The following is a 19,392-nucleotide window of genomic DNA, read 5'->3' on the forward strand; positions in this document are numbered from 1 at the left end:
AGAATTTTTCTGACCATAAATATTGAGTTGTCATTCAAGTAATTATATTTTTTTAAAAATGGAGGGAGGAAGTGACGTCACGGACCTGAATGGCTGCCTGAATCTGTAGCTGCGACGCGTCCCTGCCTTCTTTAAGCAATATCAGCATCCATCCACCCCTGAATTTTAAATTTTTTTTTTATCTGGGCAAGGTGTCTGACTTAAGTGAGGGTTTTTCTGGTCGTATGGAAGTCATGTTAACAGCTCGGAAGGAGAGCGAGTGCCAACTGGTAAGGCAAGCTGGTAAGATCCCATGGCACCACGTATTGTCGTCAGCTCACGCTCGCGCCTCGCGCGCTGACTCCGCTATGTCCCTTACCGAGGCAGGTAAAGCCTCTTCTAACCGGGGCCTTTCAAAGGATCTAACCAAATGCTTAACAGAGATTTGGGAGGAGATCAAATCTTCCAAAGAGGAAATTCTAGCGCGCATGGATGTCCTCAGTGTTGATCTGCGAGAGTTGGGCGGGCGCGTGGAGGACTTGGAGGCGCATGCGGATGAGCACGATGAGCAGCTGAGCGATGCTGATTTACGATTATCGAAGCTTTTCGAGTATTATGAAGACCTGCAATACAAAGTGGACGACTTAGAAAACCGGCCACAGGAGTGGAGGAGTGGCCTAGTGGTTAGGGTGGTGGACTTTGGTCCTGAGGAACAGAGTTGGATTCCCACTTCAGGCACAGGCAGCTCCTTGTGACTCTGGGCAAGTCACTTAACCCTCCATTGCCCCATGTAAGCCGCATTGAGCCTGCCAGGAGTGGGAAAGCGCAGGGTACAAATGTAACAAAAAAAAAAAAACCTCAGTTTTCGTGGGAGACAAAGAAGATGTTGCTACTATTGTTAAGATGCTCTGTGGAAAGCTGCTTGGGACAGAGGACATAGCTATTGAAAGGGCGCACAGAGCCCTAGGAAAGAGAATAGATAATCGACCTCTGGACATTATAGTCTGTTTCACCGCCTTTTCCACTAAAGAGCAAGTGCTGCAGTGGTTCCGACGTGCAATGAAACCTGTGCTGGACATTTACTAAAAAACAAGCTCCCTTATCACTGGGCTTTCCCTTTTGCTCTCTGCTTCACGATGGGGGGGGGGGGGGGGGGGGGAAATTACACCAGATTCGATTCCTTTCTGAGGTTTGGAAGATCCTGTATGGCGAGGGTTTGATGACCACCAAGACTCCGCCCTCAGACCTAGCCACCACAACTCGGGCTAAACTCCAAAAATGGAAACGTGTTCCCAGCAAATCTAAGAGTGCCACGACACACACCTGAATGGATTGCTTGGTCTTATTACAGTCATATCCAAGCTGCTCCGCTGGACTTCGTTGCTATGGTTATCTTAGGTTATATGCGATGTGTTCATCAGTTGATTAGTCACTGAGAAAGGGTTGTATGAGGGGGCTTGGTATAATTGGGGGAGGTGGGGCTGAGTGTGTTTTTTTTTTTTTTCCTGTATGTGTGTTAGAATTGTTATCGTATTTGGGTGGTTTGGGGTTCTTTCTCCTGCTTTCCTAGTTAGGGGACTTTGTCCCTGTCTAGTGGTGGGCGATGTGTGTGGGGCTGCTCTGGAAGGGGGTGGGTTAGGCAGACCTCATCGGTGTAGAGTGTCTTATTGTTACCTCTGTTTCAGGATGACATAGGCTGGTACTATCTCGCTTAGCTATTTTTCCGTACATTCTTTGTGTGGTGTTGTGCGGAAGGAGGGGGTTCCTCCCTCTCCTTCCAACAATTTCAAGGCTACTTGGTTTCCAAGTTGTATCACAGTTAACAATCTTGTGTGTTGAATTCTAAATGAGTGACATACAACATCAAGGGTCTGAACTCTCCTCAAAAGCATCAAAATTTATTTAAGGAATTGCTGTTCCATAAACCTCAAGTTGCGTTTATATTTGTTACATTTGTACCCCGCGCTTTCCCACTCATGGCAGGCTCAATGTGGCTTACATGGGGCAATGGAGGGTTAAGTGACTTGCCCAGAGTCACAAGGAGCTGCCTGTGCCTGAAGTGGGGATTGAACTCAGTTCCTCAGGATCAAAGTCCACCACCCTAACCACTAGGCCACTCCTCCACTCCACTTTCTACAGGAGACTCATTTAAAGAGGGAACATAAAAATTTTTTGACTCATCACTACCCATATGTCTACTGTGCTTCTGCTGCATCGAAAAAAAGTGGGGTTGCAATCTTGCTTCATTCTTCCTTGCAGGTTCAGGTGTTGAAAACCAAGCATGACCCTGCTGGTAGATTTTTCCTTCTGCATGTATTATTGAATAATTTAGCTTTTACCCTGGTCGCTGTTTATGCGCCCAACAAATCTCAGGGGGAATTTTTTGGTCAGGCTTGTCAGAGTGATCCAATCTGATCCCTATGGTAAACTGATGTTAGGAGGCGATTTTAACGCATATTTTGATCCAACCATGGATAGGTCTGGTGCAGTGTTGGGACTAGATGATAAAAATTCTAAAGCGTTGGTTGGTCTGGCTTTAGCTGTATGCGATGCATGGCGTCTAAATCATCCAAAGGAAAAGGGATTATTCTTTCTATTCCCATTCTCATGATTCATACTCCCGTATTGGTCATTGTTATTTGAAATCTCATTGATTCAGGGGGGTTGTCTCTCAGGTATTGGGCCCATTACCATTTCGGACAACGCTCCGACCTGGGTTCAGCTTTCATCCTTTTGTGAGGAAGATAAGGACAGTAGGTGGACTTTGAACACCTCTTTGCTGAAGGAGGATAAGATCTTAGCCAACTATAGAACTCTCTTGAGGGAATATCGCGATACTAATTTGAACTCGGGTCCTTCTCTGGAGATTGTTTGGGATGCTTTAAAGGCTGTACAAGGGGGTTCTTCCTAAAACAGGCAAGCACTCGGGCTCGGGCCAAACGAAAGGAAGTTACCAACTGCATCTCACAATTGTCCCACTTGAAGGATCTCCATAAGTCTTCTCATTCAATCTGTACTCTGAGGCAGATCCAAGCTCTCCGGTTAAGATTAGATAATATTTACTCAGACCAATTGCAATTTATTCGGGGTCAACAACAGCAACTTCAGTATTTTAATCATAATAAGCTGGGGCATTCATTGGCCCTTAAATTGAGGCAGCACAGATTTGATCGTACTATTCTTCGGATTGGAGATGGTAAGAATACAGTGCTGACTAGGTCTTCTTTGATTCGTCAGCATTTCCAGCCTTTTTACCAGTCCTTATACTTGGCTGACTCTACGATTCACCCGGATGCTATTGAGGCCTTTTTATCATCCCAAGACCTTCCTTCCTTGACAGAACAGCAATGTTGCCTGTTACATGGCCTTGTCCAAGTGGAGGAGGTTGTCAAAGTCATTAAGGATCTGCCCACTGGGAAGGCACCGGGTTTGGATGGCTTACCGAACTTTTATAGGGCTTTTAGGGGGGAGCTTGCCCCCCCTGTTGGTAGAGATTCTTAATGGGGTTCGGGATGGGGCGGCATTGCCTCCCTCTATGATGGAAGCCTGGATAGCAGTGATTCCGAAGCCAGGCAAGGATAAGATGGAGTGTGCCTCCTATCACCCTATCTCCATTCTTAATTCTGATGTTAAAATTATAGCTAAGGTCCTAGCAAATCGACTAGCGAAAGTCCTTCCTGATCAAGTAGGGTTCATTCCCCAAAGACAAGCTAAAGATAATGTTCGCCGTATGGTTAACTTGCTGCACATAGCTACCAAGTTAAAAAACCCCTTGTGTCTTATAGGATTAGAAGATGCCGAAAAAGCATTTGACCGGGTTCATTGGCCTTTTATGATCAGTGTTATATAGCGATTGGGATTTGGGTCAGGCTTTAGGGATTGGACTCAAGCTCTTTATAACTCTCCTAGCGCGTGTGTGCGAATTAATGGTGGCAATTCTCCTACTTTCCCTTTGTCTAGGGGGACCCATCAAGGATGCCCTCTCTCGCCAATGCTATTTGCCTTGGTTATGGAACCCCTTGCTATTGCTATTCGTTCTAATCCTAATGTCTCGGGCATACAAGTTGGCAATGTTTGCTGATGATATCTTGCTTACCTTAACCAAACCATTACTCTCCCTGCCTAACTTAATTAAGCTTTTAGCCAATTATTCCTCTGTTTTGGGGTTCAAGCTCAACATTACTAAATCGGAAGCTATGGCTATTGGTATTTCTGGTCCAATTTTACAATCTATACAACAAGCCTTTTCTTTTTGTTGGGTGACCCGAAGTATCAAGTACTTGGGAATTCATCTTACCAAGAATTTTTCTGATTTATTTTCAGCTAATTACCATCCCCACTTGAGGGAGCTATACAAAGATCTGGAGGCTTGGGGTTCCATTGAGTTATCTTGGTTTGGACGGATTACTACTCTGCCTAGAATGGGTGGCAGAGCTGGTGGTTGGGAGGCGGGGCTAGTGCTGGGCAGACATATACGGTCTGTGCCGGGGCTGGTAGTTGGGAGGCGGGACTAGTGCTGGGCAGACTTATACGGTCTGTGCCGGGGCTGGTGGTTGGGCGGCGGGGATAGTGCTGGGCAGACTTATACGGTCTGTGCCAGAGCCGGTGGTGGGAGGCAGGGATAGTGCTGGGCAGACTTATACGGTCTGTGCCAGAGCTGGTGGTTGGGAAGCAGGGATGGTGGTTGGGAGGCGGGGATAGGGCTGGCCAGACTTATACGGTCTGTGCACTGAAGAGGACAGTACAAATAAAAAAGTAGCACATATGAATTTATCTTCTTGGGCAGACTGGATGGACCGTGCAGGTTTTTTTCTGCCGTCATCTACTATGTTACTATATTAATATGAATGTGTTGCCACGTTTGATGTATCTCTTCCAGGTTCTCCCTCTTCGTTGGTCTTGTTCCTTTCTCTCAGGTATCCAAGACTGCCTTCTTCGCTTTATTTGGTCCAATAAACGTCCACGTCGCTCTAGAATGTTGCTATATCGGGATCAGAAAAAAGGTGGTCTGAGGGCTCCGAACGTGTATTGGTATTATAAAGCTGCTCAGGTTGCGATTGAAAGGTTTAATGCAAGCCCTCAGAAGCGGTGGATAGGGTTGGAGCAGGACTCTGCAGGATCATGTCCTATGAATTTCATCCATGTGGCTTCCTCGGAGATATCGTTTATTGGGTAAGGATGTTTGTCCTTCGGTCTTGATAACTTTTTACTATTGGGATAGTCTACTTGCCCAGCCTGAGCTGGTCCTCTCTAAACTTACACCAGTAACAAATAATCTTTTTCCACCTGGTTTAGAACCAGGGCCTTTTTCGAATTGGTTCTCTGCTGGTCTAGAAACTTGGGGTCAATTTTTTGATGACGAGGCCTTTATTCCGTTCAACACATTGGTTGAAACATATGCAATTTCTCCTAAGGATATTTTGCATACACCCACGTGAAACATTTTCTTTCTGCTGTTGAAATAGAGGCTAAGGTTACGCGAGAGGACTCCTTTTTGGAAGATTTGTGTGAGGACACTAAAGGGATGAGGGGTCTTATCACTTGCTTGTATGCTCCCGTTGAGCATCGATTGCGTTGGCATTGGGAATTGGGCGATGATTGGAATACGCTTTGAGGATTTCTATTTCTGTTCCTTTTAAAGAAAATGCTGTAAAAGTTTTATATAGGTGGTATCTGACTCCAGCGCGCCTTCATCACATGTTTCCGAAGGTATCCCCACTGTGCTGGAGGGCGTGTGGGCAGAAGGGTACTATGGGTCATCTCTGGTGGTCATGTGTTAAGGTTCGGGCTTTCTAGAAAGCAGTTCAACAGACTCCAGAGCTGGCTCTCTAAGCCTATAAAGTGGTCTCCTGAATTTTCTCTCTTTTTCCTAAAAAAAACCTCCTGGCCTTACTACAATTCCAGTCCTTATTGGTTCGCCATGCTATGTCGGCGGCCAGGGTCACTCTGGCCGCTCACTGGAAGTCTCCTCACGTTCCTTCCTTGGTAAAATGGTTAAACAAGCTGCGGTATACCTGTGAAACAGAGATGCTTTGGGCCATATGTCGCAAAACATTGTCCAAGTGGGAAGCCATTTGGGAACCCTTTGTGTCACACTGTTCGTGTTGAGAGTCTGTGGTTGGAAGGCTGGGGCGGGGAGGGGGGATATTAAAAAAAAAAATTATTTTTGCTTTCTTTGGGGGGGGGGGGGGGAGAGAGGTAATTTGTAAACTCTTGTTAAAAATACGTAAGGAGTATATGGTAGGCGGTTACCTTAGCCTTGAGAGATTACACTGTTTATATTTGTCTCTAGTGTACATTGGACTTTGTATTGTTTTACATCTGTGTTGTATTTGCTGATGTTGTTGGATGTGATTTATCTGCCTCTGTTATCTCTCTCAAATCTTAATAAAGACTTCTACAAATTAAAATAAATAAATAAATAAAATAAAATTGGAGTAAAACATTTTTCAAAAGGTATTCTTTATTACGCCTAAAATTAGGTGCCAGAAAGATCTCCACTAGACTAGTATTCAGCAAGGGCACGAACGCGCACACACACACATATACACCTCACCCTTGCACAACTCTTGTCTCTCATGACACAGATATACCCATTACTCTAAAACCATGAATACACACAGACACATGAATGCACACTCTCCTCCTCTCTCAAAACACACACTCAAACGTGACTAAGCACAAGCACCCTCCCTCAGACAACTCGTACACTTGGACATAAACTCTTTCCTAGTCCTTTGCAACACCCCCCAAACCCCCGTACTAATGCAAGGAGCTGGCGCATTATCTGCACTTTTCTTTACATGGCTTTTTGTGTCCCTGCTCCTTACCTGGTGGCAGTGGCGTTCCTAGCCTCGACGACACCCGGGGCGGATCGCCGATGCGCCCCCCCCCCCCCGGCGAAATGACACCCCCCCCGGGTGCACGCCGCCAGGGGGGGGTGCCGCGGTGTGCGCCTGTCAGCTGCGAGTTCGAATCGCTACGCTAAATTCTCTTGTTCGCTGCGGCTCCCTCCCTCTGCCCCGGAACAGGAATGTTCCGGGGCAGAGGGAGGGAGCTGCAGCGAACGAGAGAATTTAGCGTAGCGATTCGAACTCGCAGCCGAAAGGCGCGCGCCGTGGCACCCCCCAGCGGCGTGCACCCGGGGCGGACCGTTCCCACCGCCCCCCCTTGGTACGCCACTGCCTGGTGGCACCCCCAGAAGCTGCCCTGCATCTTCCAGACATGCAGAAGTGCTGCAGTCACAGGTCTGTCTCCTCACCACATGCAGCCATCCGCCCTTTGCTCACCCTTTCCTCTTTTATACTGCTCCTGACATCAATTCCTCTTCTCTCCCCATTCTGTCTCCTCTTTCCTTGTACTTGCCTCTCTCATCCCTACACTTCCGTTCCCATCAGAGCCACTGCAAAGGACAAGGAAATAGGGTGACTGCCCTAAATGCCAAGCTGGGTAGGAGGTACCCCACCACCCTTTGAGTCGGTCTGAAAGCCTGAAATGGAGGGAGCGCTGAAAACCCACTCTTACCTGGGGCACCACTTTGTCCAACCGCTGCCTTGTCTCCCATCCTCACTCTCCATTCTCTTTCTTAGCACCTCCCTCCCGTCTTCCCTTTCCCCTCTTACCTCCATTAGGCTGTAGGATGTCACAGACCTCATAGATCTTGAAAGGCTGCATCGGGGTCTCCTTTGTACCGTCATAAAGTAGTTTAAATTCACGGCTCTTGTTCAAAGCGCAGCGCAGATTAGCTTTCCACTTAGCAGGGTCCGGTTCATCCACTCCCTCCTGGTATTTCCCAGTTTCTTTTGCCCAGGCCTCGAGTGAAAGCAGAGACTAGGTAAATACCACAGTATCAAACCTTCACCTTTCCCTTTTCATCCAGTGAAATAAGCCTACAGGTCGGGCCTAGACTCTGATCATGGCCTCAAATTATGGGCTCTCTGCAAAATGGATATCCTCTCTTTTACACAGGGGCTTGACAAGTAACCAACCATTCTCCTTTCTAAACATTCCCCTATTCCAGCGTTTGTCAATCTTCTTGTGGCTGTGACCCCTTGACCAAAGGTCAAATAAAAAAGTGTGACGTCCCTCCCCCCAGGTAAAGAATAGTGATGCACCCCTCTCTTCCCAGTTTTTGGGAAGCTCTGCCCTACTCTAATGAAAACCATCAGAATCTGAGAATGTTGTTCCCTTGTTCCTTGTGGGAGTCACTGTTAGGTGATCACTGGAATTCCCTCTCCACAACAGAAACCAGTGCTAACTCTGCAGAACCTCCAAATTTCCAGCATGCGTACCACTAGCTCCCTATTGACCCCCCCCCCCCCCCCCAGGCACACATCCATAACCTTATCCCCCCCTCACCAGCATGCAACATACCCAAAACTGAACCCAGGTCCCCACTAAGTCGTTGGGATAACCAAAATATTTTTTTTCAGTTTTAAAATATTCTTTTAAAGCAGTCTCTCAATCTTCCCTTCTGGTATTGTATCTTCCCAAAAGTGGGTATGGAAAAGATGGCATGTAGGACTGACTGTTTTCATCAGAAACAATGATGCCTCTTTGCCAATTCAGTAAAGGAATGATAACAGACAGCCTCAGCAACTAATCGCATGCCCCTGGTACAAAATAAGTACCTGAATATATGTAAACCGCTTTGAATGTAGTTGCCAAAAGCTCAGAAAGGGGGTATATCAAGTCCCATTTCCCTTTCCCCTTAGTTAGTGCCCTGCGAGAATCCCACGACTACAGCTCACCTTAAATATAGTGTTCTCGTCATCCTGGATGGAGATGTGCCTTGTGGCATGACGCCAGGGAATACGGAATAGCTTGCGCTCCTGATTTTCCCACTGGAGGCCTGGGTACTGCCCGCTGTTGACCTGGGCGATGAGCCAGGGCTTAAGACGGATACGCCGTGGGTGCGAGCTCATAGCAGATTGTTCCGTCTTCCTGCAGACCTGAAGCAAGAAGCAAAAATCCATATGAAATAGCTTGTCCTACCCACTGACCCCTTTATATCTATAACCAGTAAGATTGTACATTGTGGGGTGGGGGGGGAGGGGAGGGGAAGGCACAGTGATAATAAAAAGAAAAACAAACAAACCCAAAAGAAAGAAAAAGGTGATAAAACTAACAATACATTTTTGACAAGTTTTTGAAGGCAGAATTTTCTTCAGGTCAGATACCTTTTTTTTTTTTTTTTTTTTAAATCGAACTGATTTAATTTGGTGAAGTCATCATTCAAAATGGTTCACAGACATTTCACCTTTATTTGATAGGCCACAAATAACAAAAGTATCTAAGCAGTTTACACACAGTCACATTATGTTTATCAATAGAAATCAAACAAAATAAAACATGGAAAAGAAAACAAGATGATACCTTTTTTATTGGACATAACTTAATACATTTCTTGATTAGCTTTCGAAGGTTGCCCTTCTTCCTCAGATCGGAAATAAGCAAATGTGCTAGCTGACAGTGTATATAAGTGAAAACATTCAAGCATTACTATGACAGTCTGACAGGGTGGGAGGATGGGGGTGGGTAGGAGGTATGTATGGGGACATCAAAGCATATCATTGATATTCTAACAGGATGGGTGTGGATAGGTGAGGGGTGGGGTGATCAACAGAGACATACAGCTTTATGGTTTATAATGGGCTAGGAAACCCAAATCCTTGTTAAGTCCTTTCTGTTGGGTGTTAAAATATTCAATCATTCTGACTTCAAAGGTCTTACGTTCTTGTATGGTTTTAAAGTTACCTTTACACCCATCCTGTTAGAATATCAATGATATGCTTTGATGTCCCCAGGCATACCGCCTACCCACCCCCATCCTCCCACCCTGTCAGACTGTCATAGTAATGCTTGAATGTTTTCACTTATATACACTGTCAGCTAGCACATTTGCTTATTTCCGATCTGAGGAAGAAGGGCAACCTTCGAAAGCTAATCAAGAAATGTATTAAGTTATGTCCAATAAAAAAGGTATCATCTTATTTTCTTTTCCATGTTTTATTTTGTTTGATTTCTATTGATAACCTTAAGAGTGGACTAACACGGCTACCACACTCCTCTACCACAGTCACATTGAAAGGAGAATATAATACAGAGGGATGCACAAGGTTAACTATGTTACAATGTAGCCCATAAAATAGCATACTTTTGTTTTTATAAGTAAGAGTTTCAAATTCTAAAAAGACACTATAGGAAGGGAAGAAAGTGTAGAGAAGAAACAAGATTGATGAGCTGTTGTCATAAGGCTACAAGGATGACTATCGAGATAGAGAATTAAATCAGGGAGGGGGAAAGGCCAGAAAAAAAAAGTAACAAGTTTTAAGGAAAGCTTTAAGGAAAGAAATACTCAGGAAAGATGTCAGGAAGTATTTCTTCACGGAGAGGGTGGTGAACACTTGGAATGCCCTCCCGCGGGAGGTGGTGGACATGAAAACGGTAACGGAATTCAAACATGCGTGGGATAGGCATAAAGGAATCCTGTGCAGAAGGAATGGATCCACAGAAGCTTAGCTGAAATTGGGTGGCGGGGTGAAGAGGGGTTGGTGGTTGAGAGGCTAGGATAGGGGAGGGCAGACTTATACGGGGTCTGTGCCAGAGCCGGTGATGGGAGGCGGGACTGGTGGTTGGGAGGCGGGAAATACTGCTGGACAGACTTATACGGCCTGTGCCCTGAAAAAGACAGGCACAAATCAAGGTAAGGTATACACATATGAGTTTATCGTGGGCAGACTAGATGGACCATGCACGTCTTTTTCTGCCGTCATCTACTATGTTACTTTAAACTTTTTAGGAGGGGGTTCAGACCTTATTTCAAGAGGAACAGAATTCCATAGGATTGGTGCAATAACACCAGTGCTGGCCTTCCGACAGCCACCAAACTTAAAACACAAGCTGATCAGAAGTAAACTCCCAACACAGACGGAAAAAGAAAAAGGGCACGTTTCCCTGTAACACATCCAGCTGCAAACTATGCCAAAAGCATTTCACAAGACCCCACAGTCATTCACAAGGGAAAAATATTCAACATAAAGGACTATTTTACATGCTCATCTTCCAATGTGGTATATATCATTCAGTGTAAAAAAATGTAACGAAAGATGCTATATTGGAGAAACAGGCCAGATGCTTAAGACAAGATTCAATCTGCACAGACATCACATGAAAATAGCTGGTGCCAGTCAGGCCCCCACCCCTGTGGGCCAACACTTTACAAGACCAGAACACTGCACCAGTGATTTCACAGTAAGAATACTGCAAGGTAATTTTAAAACAACACAGGAACATAAGACCTTTGAAATAAGAATGATTGAATATTTTGACACCCAACAAACAGGACTTAATAAGGATCTGGGTTTTCTAACTCATTATAAAACATAAAGCTGTATTTCTCTGTTTATTTCTCTGTTTATCACCCTCCTCTCACCTACCAACACCCATCCTGTTAGAATATCAATGAAATGCTTTGATGTCCCCATGCATACTCCCACCCTCCCACTCTGTCAGACTGTCAAAGTAATGCTTTGATGTTTCTCTTATATATACTACCTGCTACCACACTTGCTTATTTCCGATCTGAGGAAGAAGGGCAACCTTCGAAAGCTAATCAAGAAATGTATTATGTCCAATAAAAAAAGGTATCATCTTATTTTCTTTTCCACGTTTTATTTTGTTTGATTTTTATTGATATGCAATAACACTGAAAGAGGAAGATCTGTCTAAATAGGATCTAATTCGAAGTCAAGTGGAACAGTCAGCGGATGCTGAAAAGCTGAATGGAGACTGCATAGGTGCACGTAAACAGCCAAATGAAAGGACGGAGAACTAGTAATCTGACGGGCGACGAAAAGTATCTTAGAAGCAACATAGAAGAAAATAGGGAGCTGATACTCAGCAACATGAAAACACCGCAACGCCATCAAACATTCCTGCCCCGTGTAAGAGTGTTTCGAACAATCTACAGTCTCCTAGGTTGATGCTGCGTAAGCGTCTGAGGTGAGTTACAATAATCGAGTCGAGAGATTACTCAAGAATGAACCGGGAGACGGAGGAATGAAATGCCAAAAAGAGAACTTACCAGGCGGATGAGTCGCAGAGTGTAGAACAATCTCTGGACCAAAGTGGAACTATGACTAATAAAGGTTAGGTGCCTGTCCGGAATGACGCCGAAGATTTAAATGGAACCACTTAAGGTGACATGAACTCCGTGTACTCAGGTAAACAGGAAAGAGTTGAATTAACCCTCAAGGTGAAATGTACAGCCACTGGTTTTAGAAGTGTTTAATTTTAGACTATTATTAGTGATCCAATTAGGGCTTAAATCTCGTTTTAACAGAAATATTAGCAAAAAAACAATATAGATTAAAAAGATCAGAAGTGATCACGTACAATCATAAGCCTGAGCAAATAAAAATAAAAAAGTGTCCTCAATCCCTCTAAAGCTTGTGAAAAGTTTATTAAGCAAGTTCAATATCACCTCATTTTCCTTTTGGTCTTGTTTTATTTCTATTTATTACCTTTAGCGTGGACTTACATGGCTACCACACTACTTTATCCAAATGGACAGCAGAGATGAATTTTTTTTTTGTTACATTTGTACCCTGCGCTTTCCCACTCATGGCAGGCTCAATGCGGCTTACATGGGGCAATGGAGGGTTAAGTGACTTGCCCAGAGTCACAAGGAGCTGCCTGTGCCTGAAGTGGGAATCGAACTCAGTTCCTCAGGACCAAAGTCCACCACCCTAACCACTAGGCCACTCCTCCACTAGCAACATTCCATGTACAAGTCAGCCCTTGCAGATCACCAATGTGGCCGCGCAGCCTTCTGCTTCTGTGAGTCTGACGTCCTGCACGTACGTGCAGGACGTCAGAGTCACAGAAACAGAAGCCTGCGCAGCCTTCTACATGGAATAGCAACGTTCCATGTAGAATCTACAACATTCCATGTAGAATCTCCAATAGTATCTATTTTATTTTTGTTACATTTGTACCCTGCGCATTCCCACTCATGGCAGGCTCAATGCGGCTTACATGGGGCAATGGAGGGTTAAGTGACTTGCCCAGAGTCACAAGGAGCTGCCTGTGCCTGAAGTGGGAATCGAACTCAGTTCCTCAGGACCAAAGTCCACCACCCTAACCACTAGGCCACTCCTCCACTCCAGACAGCACAGAAAGAAGCCCAGAGCCATGGGTCAACTGAGCAGAGAAAAATGCTCTACACGCTTACTCTAAAGGGCAGCATGAAGAGGACAGAAAGGTGCTCCACATTCACTATCCCAACAGGCTGCGAGGTAAAAACTAGCCCAGCACCACCATCAGAGAAAATACCTGTATATATTATATGTAAACGGCTTTGGTTGCACCACGGAAAAGTGGTATATCAAATCCATGAGCCTCTACCCCCCCATCTCATAGTTAACAACATTCTGCTACGGCTGATGGAAGGGCTCTGTACATCTAACACACTGTTTATTCAAGAGATGCAAGAACTTCTCTCTAGAACTCACGGGGTTAGTCCATACTTGAATGGATAGTGAGGGTCGCACAGATTATAAGAACCAGAGCCAAGCTTAGAACCGAGGCTCATGGAGATAAAGTGGCTTTTTCAAAAATGCTTTCCAAAAATACTAGGACTAGGGGGCATGCGATGAAGCTACAAAGCAGTAAATTTAATACGAATTGGAGAAAATGTTTCTTCACTCAACGTGTAAGTAAACTCTGGAATTCGTGGGCAGAGAATGTGGTAAAGGCCGTTAGCTTAGCGGGATTTAAAAAGGATCTGGACGGCTTCCTAAAGGAAAAGTCCATAGACCATTATTAAATTGACTTGGGAAAATCCACTGCTTATTTCTGGGATAAGCATCATAAAGTGTATTGAGCTTTTCTGGGATCTTGCCAGGTATTTGTGACCTGGATTGGCCACTGTTGGAAACAGGATGCTGGGCTTGATGGACCTTTGGTCTTTCCCAGTATGGCAACACTTATGTACTTAGGATTCTGAATGGAATCTTGCTATTCTTTAGGGTTCCTAATGGAATGTTGCTATACACTTTGAAATTCTGCATGGAATCTTGTTATTCTTTAGAATTGTAGAATCTTGCTACTCTTTGGGGTTCTACATGGAATGTTGCTATTGTTTGGGTTTCTGCCAGGTATTTGTGACCTGGATTGGCCACTGTTGGAAACAGGGTGCTGGGCTTGATGGACCTTTGGTCTGTCCCAGTGTGGCAATATTTATTTTAGACACAGTCGGCTGTAAATGTGGGATTAGAAGAATGAGATATGCGCCAAGCACTAGATCACACCTTTGACAATGAGAATATTACTTCTCATGACTGGGAGTTTTAATGGTTTCTGAAAAAGCCGTTCCATCCGTCTGCCTGCTCTCTTTTTTAGCTCTCTGCATGGCGATGTGGACACCACACCACACAAGCTGGAAATATAAGAGAAGCATGCTTCGTGACTCATGCTGTGGGTATCTCTAGGTGTGGCACTGATATTACATCCCATAACCCACAATGTTACTGACAGGTGCTGCAACAGGTGGCCGTGTGCTTATTTATAGCATCTGTGGCTGCTGACTTGGCATGAAGTAAAAATGCCGCTTTTCATCCACTCCTTTGTGTGCTAATACCCAGAATCCTGTACAGCCCAGCTACCTGCCATGACTAAGCTAAAAACACATGTCTATTACAACATTAAGAAGGCTCCAGCTGCAGGTAAACAGCTGTGTGGAAAGGCAGTGGAGTCCCACATTCCAATTAGAAACCAACCCTACTTAAATGAATCTTGTGATTAAGGGACTCGGAAAGTTCCTCTGGCACAGTTGAGTTCTACACCTGTGACGTTTTAATAACCTCAAAGTGATATCACAGAGTGACTACCCGGTAGAAAGCAGCAAGGTGCTGAAGTGGGTGGCTGGAAAGGAGACCTTAGCACCCAAGTTCCTCCCTGATCTCCTATGTCAATTCCACTCTGCACCTTCCGCACCCAGCAGAAATCCCTGGATCACTAAGCACTTCTACCTCTGTCCTCCCCCAAATGTCCATTTTTTAAAACTTATTTGATGTTGGGTTGGGGGTGAATGACCGTGTTTCTTAGGAAAACATTACCTTGCTTCTCTCGCCCTGCAGGAAGTAAGCTTTAGTTCTCCTTCCTCTGTAAGGGGGTTCCCTTTACTGTCATTATTGCCTGAGATGGTATAAAGATGTTCCATAAGTTTTATTTAACATAAATAAATTTAATTTCAACATTTCTATTCTGCTTTGCCCTTTAGGATTCAAGGTGGATTATAACAGTTCAACCCCAGCTTTCTCTCTCCCCATCTCTCTGCCCCCAACTTTTTCTATTCCTCAGCAAGACCCCAGTTCTCTCTCCGTCTTCCAGCCACCTCTGACCCCTCAACCCCCCTGGCGCACACACACCCCCTACAACTCTCTGTTTCTAAAACACCCCTTTCCCAGCACATAGTTCTATCTCAAATTCCCAGCATGCACACCACTAGCTCCCTATTGACCCCCCTCCCCCTGGCACACATCCATAACCTTATCCCCCCCCCCTCCCCAGCGTATAACATACCCATAACATTTTCTAAACCCTTTCCCTACCCCCAGCTCTTTCTCTCTCCCTGCAACCTTGCCCTTTTCTTCTACTCACTGCTCCCCTCCAAATCTGCACATTGGGCCTCATCCTTAGAGTTACTATATTTGCGGAGACACAAAAAAAAAAAAAAAAAAAAAAAGAGGCCAGAAAAAATTTAAATGGTTGCTTCCTATGCAAAAGAAATATTTTAATTGTAGCCTTTAGTTAATGAACACACATCAAAAAGCGACTTACTTACAGTGCAGCAGTAGACAATCTACTTTTCAAGAACTTCGGGATTTGAGTTTGACTGAGTCTGAGCCCTAGAGTGCTTATCGGAAGAGCGCAAATCCCTCCCTCGACAACTTTGGCTGGCTTCTGAGATATGTGTGAAAGTCTTTGCATGATATACGCTTAAAGTCTGTCTTTGCATGATATAGGCTTAAAGTCTGTCTGTATTAGTTAGATTGTAAGCTCTTTTGAGCAGGGACCGTTTCTTTATGTCAGGTGTTCAGCGCTGCGTGCGTCTGGTAGCGCTATACAAATGCTAATTTTATTTATTTGTAGCATTTCCATCCCACATTTTCCCACCAATTTGCAGGCTCAATGTGGCTTACATTTGCCGTAGTGGTGATCGCCATTTCCGGTCTGTAGAATTACAACTGGTATTTCGTTCAAGTGCGTACATACATGATAGAGGAATACATTAAGGTATTGCAAATAGATTCTTAAGTTATAGATTAGATTGTAACATATGTTGGGTCATCATTTATAGAAAGATCATTTTCGACATTAGGGTAGAAGAGGTAACGTTTGTACATTAAAAGCAGTGAGGCCAGCCAGTCAGGTGATTAGAGATCGGTTCTGTCTCGTTCCTGATCAGTCTTATTTGTTTAGTAATTATTTATTTTATTTTTATTTTTGTTACATTTGTACCCCGCGCTTTCCCACTCATGGCAGGCTCAATGCGGCTTACATGGGGCAATGGAAGGTTAAGAGTCACAAGGAGCTGCCTGTGCCTGAAGTGGGAATTGAACTCAGTTCCTCAGTTCCCCAGGACCAAAGTCCACCACCCTAACCACTAGGCCACTCCTCCACTGTTGCTACTATTTGAGATTCTACATGGAATGTTGCTAGTGGAATAGCAACATTCCATGTAGAATCTCCAATAGTAGCAACATTCCATGTAGAATCTCCAAGAGTATCTATTTTATTTTTGTTACATTTGTACCCTGCGCTTTCCCACTCATGGCAGGCTCAATGCGGCTTACATGGGGCAATGGAGGGTTAAGTGATTTGCCCAGAGTCACAAGGAGCTGCCTGTGCCTGAAGTGGGAATCGAACTCAGTTCCCCAGGACCAAAGTCCACCACCCTAACCACTAGGCTACTCGTTATTACTCAATTATAGTTATTAGCCCACACATCAGCACAAGAACCCCGAGCCCGGGGCGGACAGGCCCGTCCACAGGTAAAGGATACACTTCCTGGGCGACGGTTCCCTCCGGCTGCTGCTCCCGCCGTAGCCGAAGTCTCTTCCCATGGGTCGGCCTGGCCTCCCGTCGTGGTCCCCCTGGGCCCAGTGGCCATGCAAGACCCTTCCCCGGTAGCGGAAGCGGTCCAGGGCCGTGTGGCTGCGCTCCCAGAACGAGGGCCTGGGGCTGGCCTCAGGCGGCGGCGGCTGCTGGTGGAACTGCTCCTTGGAAGGTTGGTAGCAGTGGCCATGGGGATGGCCGAAGCCCGGGGGTCGCCGCGGGGGTAACCTAGAAGCCTGAGCAACGCTGCCGGGCCTCCTCCTGGCCTCCTGAATGGGCGGCGGCAGCGGGCAGGTCTCCTAACGCGGCTCGGGGTTGTCGTCGTTGCTGATCTCGCCGTCCTCCAGCTCACCTTCTTCTTTGGGGGACTGCCCTCGCAAGTCTACTTCTGCCATGGCCGCGAAAGTGGGCTGCGGACACTAATACTGAGACGGTAGAGAGATCGCAAGGCCCGAACCCTTCCTCCGCCCTGTCAGCCGCAGCCTAGTACTAAAGCGAGATTCATCGTTGTTTGTGGTATGCCTTCTTGAATAGGTCAGTTTTCAGTAGCCTTCGGAAGCTAGCCAGATCTTGCCTAATAATAAAGTTGTACTGCACAAACAAATTTCATTTGACAGTTTCAACCAGCGGGGGAACAGAGAGGGGATCAGCAATGCCTCTCTCTCTCTCTTTAGCACCCCCATTAACTAATAGGCCAGAGACGGTTTCTCTCATTATGTGGATAGCTGTGTTGGTCATAGGCACATAAAAGAAAAAGAGGGCATTTCCCTAAAAATTAAAAATCCTGGAGGACGTATCTGAAGATGACCAGAAAGAGGCCATGTCCAAGAGATGTGCAGGATAAAACATCCAGGTGAATTCTTCCAACTTTCAAATCGCCCCTGGGCCAACGATGGCCAGCATTTCGCTTAGCTGCTTCAGGGTCCCAGAAAGCAGAGCAATTTTCAGTCAGCGGCACTCAAGAGCCACAATAACCGTCGTATCCATGGTTTGATCTGGAAAGCTCTTTGAATTGTTTCGATTTTGAGCTGCTTTGAGGCTTTTTCTTCCTTTTATTAATAAGTTTGCTTTGGGTTTATATGTGTGCTCCATATGTTGATACTGAGTGAATTACTTTTTGTTTTTCTTTATCGATTTTGTAATTCCGCACCCAGTTTGTGTTTGTTTAGTGCCCAGAAGTTATCCAGGCATGGTCGATATTCAGTCCTGCACTCAGATAGTTAACTGGGCGTAGACAGGACTGCATTTGATGTGCCAGATAGCCAGGCCCACCCCAACTTCACCCCTTGACCATCCTGACGCTAACTGGATATCAACCCTGGAGCTCCTAAATTTATGCTGTATTTTCAGCCAACCTTAGGAGCCCAAGGGGTCCTTTTAACAAAAGATGCACTAGCGTTTTTAGCGTGCGCTAAAGATAAGCACGCGCTAAACGTTAGAGACACCCATATATTTCTATGGGTGTGTCTACCGTTCAGCGAGCATTAAAACCGCTGGCACACCTGTGTAAAAGACCCCCTAAGTTTTCAGCTGAAAATTCATCTTAAATTTAGGAGCTCGAAGTTATGCTTATAAAATTTCAGCTTTCCGTTGCCTAGATTTACGAGCCTAGTGCTGAAAATCAGTGCTAAGCTCTTAACTTCTTTTCCCTGCTCCAAATCAGCCCCTGTTGCCACCCACTTCTTATGCTCCTAAATTTAGTGAAATTTCAAGCATAAAAAAAATGTAGACACTCAGCCCTAGTAAATTTTCAAAAAGGCCAATTTAGAAGAATAACCCCTAGATTGTGAGACCTCTGGGGCAGGAAAATACCTACTGTACCTAAAACGTAATTCAGTAGCTACTGGAAAGGCATGAGCAAAACCCAACAACCAAATTATAACAATAAACTTTATAAAAAAACTCAACTACATAAAAACTGAACAAAATCAACAATGTGATGAATATTGTTGATTTTGTTTCTTCAGTTTTTATGTCGTTGAGTTTTTATAGGAGTTAATTGTTATAATCAAAAGACAGTTATTTAGCTGCTGATGAGTTTTTGGTGTGGGAGGTGCAAGAGTTTGATCTGACGCATTGGTTCCACTTGAGTATCCATTCCAAGGATGAGGAAGAGGAAAGGGAGTTTCCATATATAATTAAATGCTATTTCTGAAATATTACACCATACATACACAACGTGCTTACGTTACACATACGTTCTTAGTATCTGCCTAGTAATTGCTCTGAACATCCTGCCCCAAGAACATCTGCACTGTACCTTGTCTACACAAGCCCTTCCCCCGCTCCCTG

The 19,392-nt window shown here is 45.1% G+C and overlaps 1 protein-coding gene across 1 annotated transcript in view; it reads right to left on the reverse strand.

Annotated features, from left to right (window-relative positions):
- The window catches only part of IRF5 (interferon regulatory factor 5), an 80,186-nt gene that overhangs the window by 15,831 nt on the left and 44,963 nt on the right, over window positions 1-19,392 (reverse strand). Inside the window, exons 2-3 of the mRNA XM_030216643.1 lie at window positions 8,730-8,930; window positions 7,602-7,791 (exon numbers count right to left, since the gene is read on the reverse strand). Coding sequence (XP_030072503.1) covers window positions 7,602-7,791; window positions 8,730-8,903 — 364 coding nt within the window. The 5' untranslated portion in view covers window positions 8,904-8,930. The remainder of the gene's footprint in view (window positions 1-7,601; window positions 7,792-8,729; window positions 8,931-19,392) is intronic.

Source organism: Microcaecilia unicolor, chromosome 10 (assembly GCF_901765095.1).
Source record: "Microcaecilia unicolor chromosome 10, aMicUni1.1, whole genome shotgun sequence".
NCBI lineage: Eukaryota > Metazoa > Chordata > Amphibia > Gymnophiona > Siphonopidae > Microcaecilia > Microcaecilia unicolor.